Source organism: Dendrobates tinctorius, unplaced genomic scaffold (assembly GCF_039654945.1).
Source record: "Dendrobates tinctorius isolate UK_male_01 unplaced genomic scaffold, ASM3965494v1 ptg000127l, whole genome shotgun sequence".
In the NCBI taxonomy this organism is placed as follows: Eukaryota; Metazoa; Chordata; class Amphibia; order Anura; family Dendrobatidae; genus Dendrobates; species Dendrobates tinctorius.
The window spans coordinates 14,919,884-14,934,716 of NW_027361795.1; the positions used below are offsets into that span (position 1 = coordinate 14,919,884).

At 41.3% G+C, this 14,833-nt stretch overlaps 1 protein-coding gene across 1 annotated transcript in view; it reads right to left on the minus strand.

Annotated features, from left to right (window-relative positions):
- Positions 1-3,159: 3,159 nt before the first annotated feature.
- Positions 3,160-14,833, minus strand: part of IPO9 (importin 9) — a 137,695-nt gene continuing 126,021 nt past the window's right edge. Inside the window, exons 22-24 of the mRNA XM_073542545.1 lie at positions 6,798-6,887; positions 4,308-4,384; positions 3,160-4,219 (exon numbers count right to left, since the gene is read on the minus strand). Of these exons, the coding sequence (XP_073398646.1) occupies positions 4,109-4,219; positions 4,308-4,384; positions 6,798-6,887 (278 nt within the window). The 3' untranslated portion in view covers positions 3,160-4,108. The remainder of the gene's footprint in view (positions 4,220-4,307; positions 4,385-6,797; positions 6,888-14,833) is intronic.

Sequence of the window (14,833 nt, forward strand, 5' to 3'; positions counted from 1 at the left end):
TTTTGTTGTAAAAATGAGAAATCACTGGTCAACTTTTAACCCTTATAACTTCCTAACAAAAAAAAATTTGGTTTCCAAAATTGTGCTGATGTAAAGAAGACGTGGGAAATGTTATTTAGTAACGATTTTGTGTCATATAACTCTGGTTTAACAGAATAAAAATTCAAAATTTGACATTTTTTTTTCAAAATTTGAAAATTGCGAAATTTTCTAAATTTTTGCCAAATTTCTGATTTTTTCACAAATAAAACGAAAAAATTATCGACCTAAATTTACCACTATCATGAAGCCCAATATGTCACGAAAAAGCAATTCAGAATCGCTAGGATCCGTTGAAGCGTTCCTGAGTTATTACCTCATAAAAGGACACTGGTCAGAATTGCAAAAAATGGCCTGGTCATTAAGGTCAAAATAGGCTGGGTCATGAAGGGGTTAAATGCTGGCTATTCCATCTGGTGCACACCTTTAACTTACATGTAACACCTGACACCCATATTAATTTTCGGCACATCTTTTTAAAGACCACAACCTCCTACACATTGCCTTCCATATAGTGACAGCTGTCACATTCCAGCAGTGCTGTTTATCTCACACATATATGTTCCTTTCTTCGGCAACCCAATAAACAGGCTGTGACATCTCATATCTTTACCAAATTCTTATGAAGTCAGCACTGAACTACTGTACCCACTTTATTATATATTTTAGGAGTCTGTCCATTTTATACCAGCTCCACAGCACTGCATACAAGATCGTCATTTAATTCATTATGTGACTGCTGAATGCAGTGCTCTGCTGGTAAAACAGTAGACACAGAGAATGAATGAAGAGGAGGTTGAATATGCTCAGTCACTCCATTCTCATGGGCATAAAAGCTCCCTTTTCAGGCGCTGGGCCCGCCACTGATCTATTAGCTGTGAGATATAATAAAATCCTTTCTGAGGTGGAACTGTCCCACAATATGTGGCACTACTTTCTTGTTGCAGACCAAGAGACAAATTGAGCAGCAATGACAGGTAACAATCACATTCAGGAAAACACACCACTGAAGGAACAGGTAGGGAATCTTTACCTGTGGCTGTGTTGGGATTGCTCAATGCTGATGTGTGATACAAAGCAGAACCATAAAGTAATCCAATTTCAGAGATTATAAAGCCTTGTGAAAGTGAATTCACACACAACGGCTGCAGAACCCTTTGGGATACTATACTTCCATGTACCTGCTATCCATGAGTAAAAGAAACTGAGTGGACATTTGGAGAGTTCTGTGGATTAAAGTTTCTGAAATTGTATTGATCCATGGAACAATGCCATTTCCAGTATGACTGAGCACCCAAGGCTAAAGTTATAACCAGGTGGCTCGGTGAAAAAAATATTTTGGGTCAATGGCCAGGAAAGTCCTCAGATCTCAAACCCATTGGGAACCTGAGGTCAATTCTCAAAAAGTGGGTGGACAAACAAAAACACTGAAATTGTGATATACTACTCCAAGCACTGATTAGACAAGAATGGGTTGCCTTCATTAAGGATTTGGCCAAGAAGCTGATATCCAGCATGACAGAGCAAATTGTAGAAGTTTAAAAAAAAATAAGGGTTAACACGGTAAATATTGGATTGATCATTTATGATTTACAGTTGTGTTTCATTTGGACCTCTGTCTTTGTTGGTGTCAAATGAAAGGTTTGCTTTAAAATCCTTAAAGTGAGTTCCCAAATATAAAAAAAAGTGGCTCGGTTTAATTGATCACAGCTTGTGAGGCTTCAACTCCACTAGGAGGCACCACACAAGTTATCTGCTACTGTTTGTCATATGTCTTAAAATATTTTGTATTTCTTTGGGAAACTTTTACAAAAGAACAGTTTTCTGGATATTGGCTTTTTTTATGCCCATTCAGCTTCAGCATTGAAGAAAAAAACAACATATTTGATACTCAAAGCAATCTTTTAAAAATAATGCAATTTATTGCAGTATATGGAGTGTAAGAGCAAACAAGAATTGCCATAGGAGTTTACATGCTTGCAACGTATAGGAGCTTGCTAGAGAATGTTCCAGCTTATGTAATGCAAAACAAATTTTTATGAAACCACGCGGTTGGACTCAAGTATTCACAGCTTTAAAAAAAACAAAAAAAAAACAAAAAAACGAAAAACAGGAGGACCTCAATGGGGGTTTTACAATAAAAGCCATTTATTACTTATCCATTGAAGCGGTGACTGACCAATGTATCTTAATTACATCGGTCAGTCACCATGAGTCCCATATTCACTGAATAAAGTGGAAGCGGACATATGCAACCATGCTGCTTCTTTGATTTGACTTCTTACTGTAGACTGTCCATCTGGATTTGGAGATGTATTCTTGCGATTAATAGGATTTCCAAGCAGTGGGGCTCTAACCATTTTACTTATACTTTTGTTAGGTGATAAATATGCTTTGTGCGAAAACCCATTTAAGTGGTGCAATAAGAACCTCTGATTTAGTGGTAAAGCTTTTGTAAAATTGCTTAAGGTAAAAAAGGTCCAATTTTTTTTTTTTAAAGGGAATGTGTTGTCAGAAAACTACCTACTGTTTAAATAGTTTTTGAGTTACATGTATTAAAAAAATATGCCATTTTTACATATGTGTATTACGCAACAAAACTACTCTTGCAATTTTCACACTGGCAAATGGGGCTATACTAGATTTGTAATTTATGCACATTCAGGAAGAGCTTTCAGCAGCCTCATTATCATCAGAGGCAGGATTACAATGACCAGTAACTCTTCTATATGTAGCTGATAACATATTCTAACTAATGTACATGCAAATTTCCTAAAGAATGAGTTTAGAATAACCCTAGTAACCAGAGTGAATATTGCAATAGTTATACATTTTTTAATATACATTATAAAATAGTGTATTTCTAAAAAAAAACCCAAACATTTAAACACAAAAGCATGATTAAACAGTGGGTAATTTTCTGATGATTAAGTTGATAAATTTCCTTTACAGAACGGGAAGGATAAACTAAGTGTCTTATTGAAACATAAGTAAGGCAGAATACATAGGATGAAATTAGTAGTTTACCCATCATTCTTCCATTCAACAGCTTATGTAATATTGTTCCCAATAAGTAGATACGCATCATTGAATAACAACACAAATGTCTGAGACCTGACATGATATAAATTATTCATATATTTTATTTTTCTTAATGGATTTAGGAGAAAACACATCAAATGTCTCCAAGTTCACCGTTTCGTTGTTATACGGATATGTAACTATGGGCTCATGACTAAAGTATATCTCCTTCATCGAGTGCTTTTTCTTCAATTTTCTCAATCACTATTAAGCCAACCCTTACATTGGGCCTGCTTAGCCTAATTGAAATTTCACTTCTCATACCGACTTATACATTTTCAGAAATTATGATCCCTTTCATCATCTTCTAAGAACTTTGTTTGCCAAAGACAAACCTACTTGACCCAATAAAATTCTCAGTTGGACATAGAGAGCCATGTTTATCCCATGACCAGATTTTCTTAATGCGCTCTTTCAGACAGTACATTATGTTATAGCAGCAATAGAAAAAACTAAGGTCATCTGGCTACAGCGGTTTGCTCCTTCCCAGCCTGAGAGTAGGTGACAGACACAAAAAAGGGCAGACGATGACTTGCCACTGAGCCACATTGCACCCTTTTACATTATTAATACTATTCATTATAGTACAAGGCACCATGTACTTTTCATATATAACTATGGTAGAAAAAGAATGTATTAACCACAGGAGCCTAAAGAGCAGACATACTAGAACCAAAGTGCGAAATGTGGTGAACTGCGTTGCTGGTTACCAGTGACATCAGTTGAATATTACCCAGTAAAGTTCTTGAGCATTAGAAATCCAGCTGCTCACTGCAATCCTCTGTTCTGCTCAATTTGTCACAAAATCGGTTTAAAAGGTAACAGCAATAAAATGAAAGTTGGTCCGAATGGGGTCAGAAGAAAAGTAGACCACATCTACAAGGTTCCACAGTGGCTCCTCCACACAGAGGGGTCAGCTTATACAACCAGCAAGCGGATCCTGCCAGTTAGCGCTCGAATGGGATTTCTTCCTACGAATGTTGTACACTCATATACCGATGGACTGCAGGACTCGACGTTCAGTGTCATTCAAATGGTTGGAGAAAGCAGAAAAGCATGGTTGCTGAGAGAACTGTTGCAGAAATTCCGTCAAGTATATCTGTAAAGAATAAGAGCAGAGACAAGGATGTATTGAAAAGACGACAAAGTTTGAATAGGATTAATACATGTAATTACATAAGACCTACTTGAAGATCAATCTGGTATAGAGGGTCCTTCAGTACATCAGGATCATCCTCCTCGTCATCCTCATAATAATCTTCATCTGTAACATTATATGATGAATTATTTATTGCTCAGAAAAGAACACAGGAATTTTTACGCAACATTTAAAGGGAATATATGTATCACAAAATTACATTAAAAGGGTTGTCCAGTTTAAAGAAAGTATGCAGTCACTATGTTTGCAATGATGCACACTGTCACACTTCCCTGTGTGGGTGGTCACATGTGGACTGGACTCTCCTCCGCTATAGCATTGAGAAGTGGAGGTCTAGTCGGAACGTGACGGCAAGTACGATACTGCACTGCCACCCGCAATACATTGGAATTGTGACACTATATGCATTTAGCCGTCTCAAGGCACTAAGTGACTTCAGACTTGTCTTCTAAGGCTGAGTGAACACGGACTTTTTTGCCCTGCGGATTTTTCCGCGCAGAATTGAAGAAATCCACAGGTCAAATGACCTGCATTTTTCCTGCGGATTTCTTCCTTTTTTATTGCGGTTTTCCCCCTGCGGATTTGGAGAATGGAGCAGGTGGAAACCTGCACAAAACAAGTGACATGCTGCATATTTTGTACCGCAAGAAAACCGCGCGGAAAAAAACCACAGCGTCTGCACAGCGTTTTTTTTTTTTTTTTTTCAATTGACTAACATGCTACTGTACATCACAATGCGGATATGCAGCGTTTCTGCGAGGTAAAATCCGCTGCGGAACCGCTGGAAATCTGCATCATGTGCACATAGCCTTAAACCTGTTTCACACATCCGTTTTTTGACGTCCGTCAAAATCCGCCGTTTTGGAAAAAAAACGGATCTGCCATTTTTATGGCGGATACTTTTTTTCCCCACAGACTTGCATTAGTGGCTAAAGCGGATCCGTCCAAAAAACGGATCCGGTAGCGTCCGTTTGTGGCAAAACGGAAACTGATCTGTTTTTTCACACTCTGGCGGACGTAAAAAAAACGGATGTGTGAAACAGGCCTTAGACTAGACAATCCCTTTAGATTTCTACAATTTTTCTTCAACGGACGGTAATCACACACTCCATCCTTGTCCTATATTTTCGACTATCTTGTGTACGTTTCATTGCCTGTGTTGCACAACCCCCAAAGGTAAACTCATTCTCCTGTAACCAACATGCACATATACCTTGGCATTGGGTATACTGCTCTATGAAGCAGTGTTTTTCTATCTTTTCAACAGTTTTCAATTACCTTTTTCTATGTCACTAATCATTTAAAAAAGAAAAAGCATTTTTTTTTCTAGCTTAAAGAATAATCATTATTTTAATTCTTAGTCAATAAAATAATTGTACAAGTGAAATCAACTATGTAATAATAGATCTCAGAAATCAGCTTTCTCCACTAGGACTGATCAGTCATCAATATTCTCAAGATCGGAGTACTCAAGTAGGGTGTAATGGTCAGCAGTCTTTTTATCAGATGGCAGAAGACTCATTGTCAGATGACTACTGTACTGCTGGAGGCCTGGAAAAGAGAGGCTTTAGCAGCACTATACCCACAGATAAGGCTCTACCATGTCTCTAGGGGAGTGACAGTAATTCATAGGGCTCATGCATGGGACAATAGTAGGCTGGAATCAGGCATGCAGTTTTTACAGCTGAACACAGGAGTAAATAAACAATAAAATATACAAAAATTGTCATCTCATGCTTTTGATAGGATCATTTACATAAATGGACTGATCGCACTAAACATTTACCAGTTGGCGGTCGTTTCATATCCTGTGTACACAGGCAGACTGCGATAGACTATAGGCCCCGTCTCACATAGCGAGATTGCTAATGCGTCACCAATTTTGTGACGCAACAGTGATCTCGTTACAAGTGAAACGCAGCAGCGACCGGCACCCCTGCTGGATATCGCTGATCGTGCAGGAATGTCCTGGCCATTTTTTCGGCGTCCCGCTGGTCAGCATGCATCGCTGTGTTTGATCACTGGATCGTTGCTGTGTCACTGAAGAAATCTGCCTGTTTGGCAGCTTACTAGCGATCATTTAGCGACGCACCAGCGATCACTACCAGGTCGCATCGTTGTCAGGATCACTGGTGCGTCGCTAAGTGAAACGGGACCCTATGACACTAGATTGCTCAGTACACAGCTCGGCACAGAGTCCTGGTCACATAAGACGATGCGCTGCTGAGAATGATTATCTTTTGCTTGTAGATCAGCAGCATGTTTACACTAAAAGATTAGCACAAAACAAGCGTTTACAATAATATTTCAGTGTAAATGTACCTTAACATTATAGCCAAAGCACATTAACACTTTGCACATTCGATCCCATTCCTTGACGGATTCCATATATCAAACACTCTTCATTCTTGCGATCAGCGAGTCCCAGCCGTTACGGCCACACTGATTGCCTATTGTTGGCAGATCTAGGATATACTATCACAAACAATAGATAATAAGTAACGTGTGAAATATTTACCATATTTATTGCTAGAAATAATGTCCGATAAAAGCTGTCCAGCCAAACCTTCATCATCCTCTTCATCTTCCCACATATCATTTGCATCATCTGAAGAAAAAATAAATACATAAACCAATAATGAAAAAAGTATAAAGGAGGGCATATTGTTTCGATAAAAGTGGAAATGTGGCAGCAGAACACTAGTGATGGCACTGGTAATTAATAGACAAAAAATACTTTAATTTGAATGGTTTGTGCCATGACCACAGATGGGAATGGCACCATAAGAAATTGACAAATTAACATCTGGCTGTTCCTGATGCTCCTATTTGGCTCTATAGAGAAGGACCTTCCATAATCAGAAAGTAATCTGGTGGAATAGTTCAGACCCCAATGCCGCAAAATGGATTTATTCTTCGAGAAAGCCTGTAAAGCTATTCTACCTCATGATATACCTTTTTATAGTGGCCACCAAGCCTCTTAATTCTACAGGTAACAGCAGCCGAGCAGGTAGATTAGCACAGATATATAGAGTAGTTTTTCAGAATCAGCAGTGCAGGGCAATCAAGAAGTCATCCTAGATCCAAGGGACATGGGACAGCATCCAAACTTGAGAATACCCTCTTTAAAGGCGACTTTTGAGTTCCATATTTAATTTCTCAAAAAAAGAAAGGACCCAGTCTCTAGTAGTATAACGGGTTATTTACGGTGAGAGCAGTAAAGCTTTTTATATAGTGTATGCATCACTACAAAAGAGCCAATTAAGCCCTATGGAATTTTATCCTCTCTCTAGTCTAGATGGACCAACTGACAAAGTTTTTAAAGACTACATATTCATAACCAATCCTAAGCATTCATGCAATAAAGAGTAAGAATTCAGCGTACTGTATATAAATGGAGTGACAAGTACTACAACCTCCTGGTAAGGTAGAACGTTATTGGATCGATGAGATGTTGATGCGCTTCTTGATTATACCGATCCCTTTGTCTGGACTGTGTTAATCACACAAGACTTCACACAAACATAATGAACATAAATTCCCTTAAGAACAGTTTTTAATAATAATCATGTTAAAAAACACACCTTTCCCAGTGAAAAACAGGCCAATACCCAAAATATGAAAAAATACAGACCAGAAAAAATCTATACATGCCCTACAACAGGTCTGTCAGCCTGCCTTGCTGTGGAGATTGGCACCCTAAAAGAAACGATATTTTGGTGCCCCCACTCAACGAAGACGGTCTCTCATCCCCCCAACTCATCCTGACAGTGCAGGTGTGAAAACAATAATCCGATAGAACAGAGATTATGGAAGCAAAAAAACTGGTCATAAAAATTTTAAAAAAATCCCCAGTAAACCAAGATCAAAAAAGTCATCCTATACCACTGCTCCGAAAGATATCTAAAGCCAAAATAGGCGTAAAATGACTGAACATTCAGCCCTCGTAATAAATTACTTCTACGGTATGCCTAAATCATTAGCTAAATAGAAAAACATCCTATGCATCCTAAACAGCAGATGGCAACATGTCATTTCAGGGCATGCGCAGTAGGCTGGAACGCACGCTGGATCATCATCTTGATCTTATACTTGTGAGTTTAAAGTTAATTGATCCAGTTTACGCCGCCAAATATCATAGGGGCGGGACCTACAAATGACCTGAGTATCCTATCCCGATAAATCCCCACATTCTGCATCAAGGGTTACCCCTATGATATTTGGCGGGGCCTATCATGACACTTAGAATCTAAGAGTTATTTAAATCCACCTGTTCTGACCGCCGTTCATGCTATTCATCCTTAATGGCATCCGGCATCTTTATCCATCACCATCACTAAGGCCTCCTGATGAACCGTAACTGCGGGGAAACGTGTTGGGGCGCATCCTACACATAAGTGACTTCAATGAATATTATGCATTAATTGGACTAAATGTGGTTGGGCATCAAAGCTTGTTCAATATCTGATTGTTGAAGTACTGCTTAGGACGGTTTTTCTTAGGGTGCACTCTGTGCATGATAAATGAATTGGAGTAGGTTTGATTATAGAGCTTGTCCATGTTGTCATCTGCTGTTTAGGATGCATAGGATGTTTTTCTATTTATCTAATGATTTAGGCATACCGTAGAGGTCATTTATTACAAGGGCTGAATGTTCAGTTATTTTACGCCTATTTCAGCTTTAGATATCTTTCGGAGCAGTGGTATGGGATGACTTTTTTGATCTTGGTTTACTGGGGATTTTTTTTCAATTTTTATGACCATATTTTTTGCTTCCTTTATCTGTTCTATCGGATTATTGTTTTCCCATCTGCACTGTCAGGGTGAGTTAGGGGAGTGAGGGACAGTCTTTGTTGAGTGGGGGAGCCAAAAAATTGTTTCTTTTAGGGTGCCAACCTCCACAGCAAGGCAGGCTGACAGTTAGGCCTGTAGTAGGGTATGCCGACATTTATACTGGTTGGTATTTTTCCATATTTTGGGTATTGGCCTGTTTTTCATTGGGAAAGGTGTGTTTTTTAACATGATTACTATTAAACACTGTTTTTAATGGAATTTACGTTCACACTTTTTGATTTAATTCCTAGGATAATTGATTTTGTAATAATAATAATAATAATAATAATAATAATAACAATAATAACAATAATAAAAGCATCAAAAAAAGTGAAAGGTTGAGAGTGTGATGTATATTAGGTGTCACTAAAGAGGTGTTCTATCAACTATTATATTGATTGGGAAAACACGTTATGCTGGCAACCTTTGACCTTTTTTTTCTTAATGTGACATTTGTATGAAGTCTTGTGCGATTCAGAAATGCGTCAACATCTTATCCAACCACTAACATGCTACCTTTCCAAGAGGCTGTAGTACTTGTCCATCCATTTATATATAGGAGTGGCGCGGTATGGTGAACTCAACTTTTTTTTACTCCATGAAAGCTATTTGATCGACAGACCAGGCTGGTTCTGGGCAAGGGTCACCTGCGGCAGCTCCAATTTTGAAGACCTTTACCAGGCACACACAGGTGATGTGATTTGAACACAACACCCTAAGGTGGGAGTAAATATTCTAGGAGACGGGAATCTCAACTATAATGCTTAAATGCATTCCCTATGAAGCACTTTCCCCTTTCCTTTTTCTTCTAGCAATTTTTTTCTCAGTCCTAAGCAGAGACTATCAATGTGTGATTTAGGAGTTCAAAATCCCATGTACCTCCATGGTGTGCAAAATGAAGGTGGCCTTGGCACTATTTTTTCCCTAAGATTAGCAGTACATTTATACAGTTGTGGCCAAAAGTATTGACACCCCTGCAATTTTGTCAGATAATATTCAGTTTCTTCCTGAAAATGATTGCAAACACAAATTCTTTGGTATTATCTTCATTTAATTTGTCTTAAACGAAAAAACACAAAAAGAATTGTCCTAAAGCAAAATTGGATATAATTCCACACCAAACATAAAAAAGAGGGTGGACAAAACTATTGGCACTGTTCGAAAAATCATGTGATGCATCTCTAATTTGTGTAATTAACAGCACCTATAACTTACCTGTGGCACCTAACAGGTGTTGGCAATAACTAAATCACACTTGCAGCCAGTTGACATGGATTAAAGTTGACTCAACCTCTGTCCTGTGTCCTTGTGTGTACCACATTGAGCATGGAGAAAAGAAAAGACCAAAGAACTGTCTGAGGACTTGAGAAACCAAATTGTGAGGAAGCATGAGCAATCTCAAGGCTACAAGTCCATCTCCAAAGACCTGAATGTTCCTGTGTCTACTGTGCGCAGTGTCATCAAGAAGTTTAAAACCCATGGCACTGTGGCTAACCTCCCTAGATGTGGACGGAAAAGAAAAATTGACAAGAGATTTCAACGCAAGATTGTGCGGATGTTGGATAAAGAACCTCGACTAACATCCAAACAAGTTCAAGCTGCCCTGCAGTCCAAGGGTACAACAGTGTCAACCCGTACTATCCGTCGGCGTCTGAATGAAAAGGGACTGTATGGTAGGAGACCCCACTTCTTACCCCGAGACATAAAAAAGCCAGGCTGGAGTTTGCCAAAACCTACCTGAAAAAGCCTAAAATGTTTTGGAAGAATGTTCTCTGGTCAGATGAGACAAAAGTAGAGCTTTTTGGGCAAAGGCATCAACATAGAGTTTACAGGAGAAAAAACATACCTTCTATGTCTGTTTGGTTTTGACTTCTGCTTGGCCCTGACTATCCGTTCTGTCTCATCCCTGGTACTATACTGATATCTCTGTGTATGACCTCCGTTTTGCCTGACTCTTAGCATTTCTGTATAGTGTCCTGCCATCTCTGAAAGCAGGACGCTAAGCCCCGCCCCCTTGCAGTCACATGACCGTAGGTCCTGTGACTGCTTGCTAAACTTCAGCGTCCACAGGTCCTGTGTATCTGTACTTTCCGGCTGTACCTGACCCCGGGTCCCCCTACAGTGCGGGTGAGTCCCTGCTCAGCGGAGGCTGCACGCCGGCGCTGACAGGATCCTGACATTATAACTGACCGTTAAGTTTTTGCGTTTTTTTTTTTTTTCTTTCTCTGCTGAGAAATATGGATCCCATACAATCTCTTGCTGAGCAAATGAAAAATCTGAGTCAGATGTTTCAGGGTTTATCTCTGGAGCAGCAAGCTCTGGCTCGTTCTCAGCAGCAGGTTTCTGAGACAGTGCCGGGGGCTTTAGCTGCTGGGTCTCTGTGGGCTGGGGCGAGTGATGATGTTTTGGTGTCCCCAGAACCACCTGTTAAACTGCCTGATTTCTTTTCTGGGAACAAAATGGAGTTCAGGGTCTTCATGGAGGGGTGCAAACTCTCCTTTAGTTTGAGGCCACGTTCCTCTGGGGACGAAAGTCAGAAGGTTGGGGTCATGTCTCTGTTAAGAGGGTCCCCACAAGCTTGGGCTTTCTCCCTTCCTCCCACTGGCCCTGAGTGTCTGTGAATGCGTTTTTTGAGGCCCTCGGGCACATATATGATGAGCCGGACCGGGTGTGATTGGCCGAGAACATGGTGATGAGTGTCTGTCAGGGGAAACATTCGGCTGAGTGGTTTTGTACAGAATTCCGCCGCTGGACCGCAGAGGTCTCTTGCGCACTCCGAGGACTCTTTCGCAGAGGCTTGTCCGAGCGGTTACAGGATGCCTTGGCATTACATCCCCCACCTAACTCACTCGAGGACGCCATGACCCAGGCCGTCCGGATGGACCGCAGGCTGCGGGCCAGGGGGGTGATGCAGGTTGAGACTCCATTGTTCCCTAGTGGAAAAGAGACTGTTTCTGTGCCCATGGACATAGGGGCTCTCTCCCTGAATGAAAAGGAGAGAACGCCGGAGAGAAAAGCAGTTATGCTTCTACTGTGGTAAAACGGGACATTGGAAAAGGGAGTGTCCTGATTGTCTATCCTCAACCCGGTCGACGGGAAATGACTAGGTCTGGGTAGTCAGCGGGGAGACTACTCAGACCCTCAGGTACCCTTTTCCTCGTTTTCTAAGGTGTTGCTTCATGTGGAACTGTTAGTGGACGATTGTTGTTTTCCCTCTACAGATTTTGTGGACTGCGGATCATCCATCAATCTCATTGACTCCCAATTGGTCACACGCTGTAAGATAGGGACAGTGAGACTTAAGGTTCCGATCAAAGTGGTGGCCATTTACTCCTCCCCCCTCACTAAAGAGGGAATTCTCTTTATGTCTGACTTGTTTTCGCTCAAAGTGGGCGCTACCCATGTGGAAAAATTAAGTTGTTTGGTTCTGGACAATCTACCAGCAGGACTGGTGTTGGGCATGCCCTGGTTACGCCGCCATAACCCAGTCATTAACTGGAAAACAGGGGAGATTGTTCAGTGGGGGTTTAATGATTCGATGTTATGTGATAAGTCTGCACTATTGGTTGAACCTGTTAAATTTGTATCTGTGTCATCTGTTGAGCTGGAAGTTATTCCGGAGTACCTGAAAGAATTTGAAGATGTGTTCTCTGAAAGCGAGGCAGAGACGTTGCCGCCACATAGACCCTTTGACTGCGCTATCGAGTTAGTCCCGGGGGCTAAATTGCCTAAAGCCTGTCTGTTTAATTTATCTGGCCCTGAGCGCTTGGCCATGAAAGATTACATTACTGAGAGTCTTCGCAAAAGACACATAGGTCCCTCAGTCTCACCTGTGGAGGCAGGGTTTTTTTTTGTAAAGAAAAAAGATGGTGGTTTACGTCCCTGCCTCGATTTTCGTGAGCTCAACAAGATTACTGTACGAAATACGTACCCCCTTCCGTTGATTCCCGATTTGTGTAACCAACTTTCAGGGGCAAAATGGTTCTCCAAACTGGATCTTTTGAAGCAGTCCAGGGAGACGCTGAGTCCGCTGCTCCTCCTGTTTTGGTCGAGGGGCAGGTGGAGTACGAGGTTGGTCATATCGTAGATTCCAGGTTGGTACGGCGGTCGGTACAGTACCTGGTTCATTGGAAGGGGTATGGACCGGAAGACAGGTCCTGGGTACCGGCCCGGTTGATGCATGCTGATCGCCTGGTGCAGGCTTTCCATGCTAAGTACCCGGGCAAGCCTGGGGGTCCAGAGGCTCCCCGTTGATAGGGGGGTACTGTCATGATCTCAGTGCGGGTTTGACTCGCACATGTGGGGTTAATGTCTGGAACCAGTGCTGATGACTGGCATTTCTGGGGTTAAAGGTTGTGATCCCAGTGCAGGCTTTCCTGCACACCTGGGGCATGATTGTGTCCTCTCCCTGGTTCTGGGAGAGGCTTCTTATAGCCTCAGGACGCTCCCATCCCCGTCAGTTATACTTTCGCCCTTGGCATTGTGTGGTGACCCCGAGTGTGTTTGTGCTGTGTTCTGGTTGCTTGATTCTCTGTGTACGACTCGGTCTGTTCTCTTGATATTGCTTTGGATTCTGCTTGGTACCTTCTATGTCTGTTTGGTTTTGACTTCTGCTTGGCCCTGACTATCCGTTCTGTCTCATCCCTGGTACTTTACTGATATCTCTGTGTATGACCTCCGTTTTGCCTGACTCTTAGTATTTCTGTATAGTGTCCTGCCATCTCTGAAAGCAGGATGCTAAGCCCCGCCCCCTTGCAGTCACATGACCGTAGGTCCTGTAACTGCTTGCTAAACTTCAGCGTCCACAGGTCCTGTGTATCTGTACTTTCCGGCTGTACCTAACCCCGGGCCCCCCTACAGTGCGGGTGAGTCCCTGCTCAGCGGCGCTGACAGGATCCTGACAAATACCAAAGAATTTGTGATTGCAATCATTTTCAGAAAGAAACTGAGTATTATATGACAAAATTGCAGGGGTGTCAATACTTTTGGCCACAACTGTACATGCGGATGTGCCTGATACAGGAGGGTCAGTCCAATTCACTTTCACTTTAATTAAAAGGCAGCCACAGGCATGTCGGATTGGTGGCTTACAGCTTGATCAAGTGCATGCATTAGCATACCAGAAGACAGCAAGCAAAATCTTACAGACTACATTTCTCCCATCAATTAGCGGGGTTACATAAGCCAATATTGAGCCATTTGAAAAATGATACCAAGAATATTTTACCTTCTAATTTAAAAGGTTGTCCAATTACTTAATAGCATACCCATAATATTTGTCATAAAAGTCTGATGTTGGTCCCACACAGATCTCCAAAGGAGAATGACCACCAGTAAATGGAGCAGTGGTGCTTTCTCATACACTGCTATGGGAGTTCTGAATACAACCAAAAACATCTGACAAATGTCTAACAGCGGTATTTAAGCAGTGCGGTCTGGGGGATACTCCATACTGGGCACCCATAGCCACTCTACATTTCATGACGCAATTCCAAAGTGCTGATGAATTGCCAAGACAGTTGGGAGGCCTGCAGGTTCAAGTCCCCTGAGGGTACTTAAACAGTAAAGAAACAAAAAAAAAAAAAGGTAGAATCACCATCTTTTCCTCCCACTGAAAATGATGCCTTTAACTAAATAAAAATATTTGGCATCTTCATTCCCGTAAAGGTCCAATCAAAATACATTCAACCCATAAAGGAAAGGTAAGTGAAAGAAAAGAAG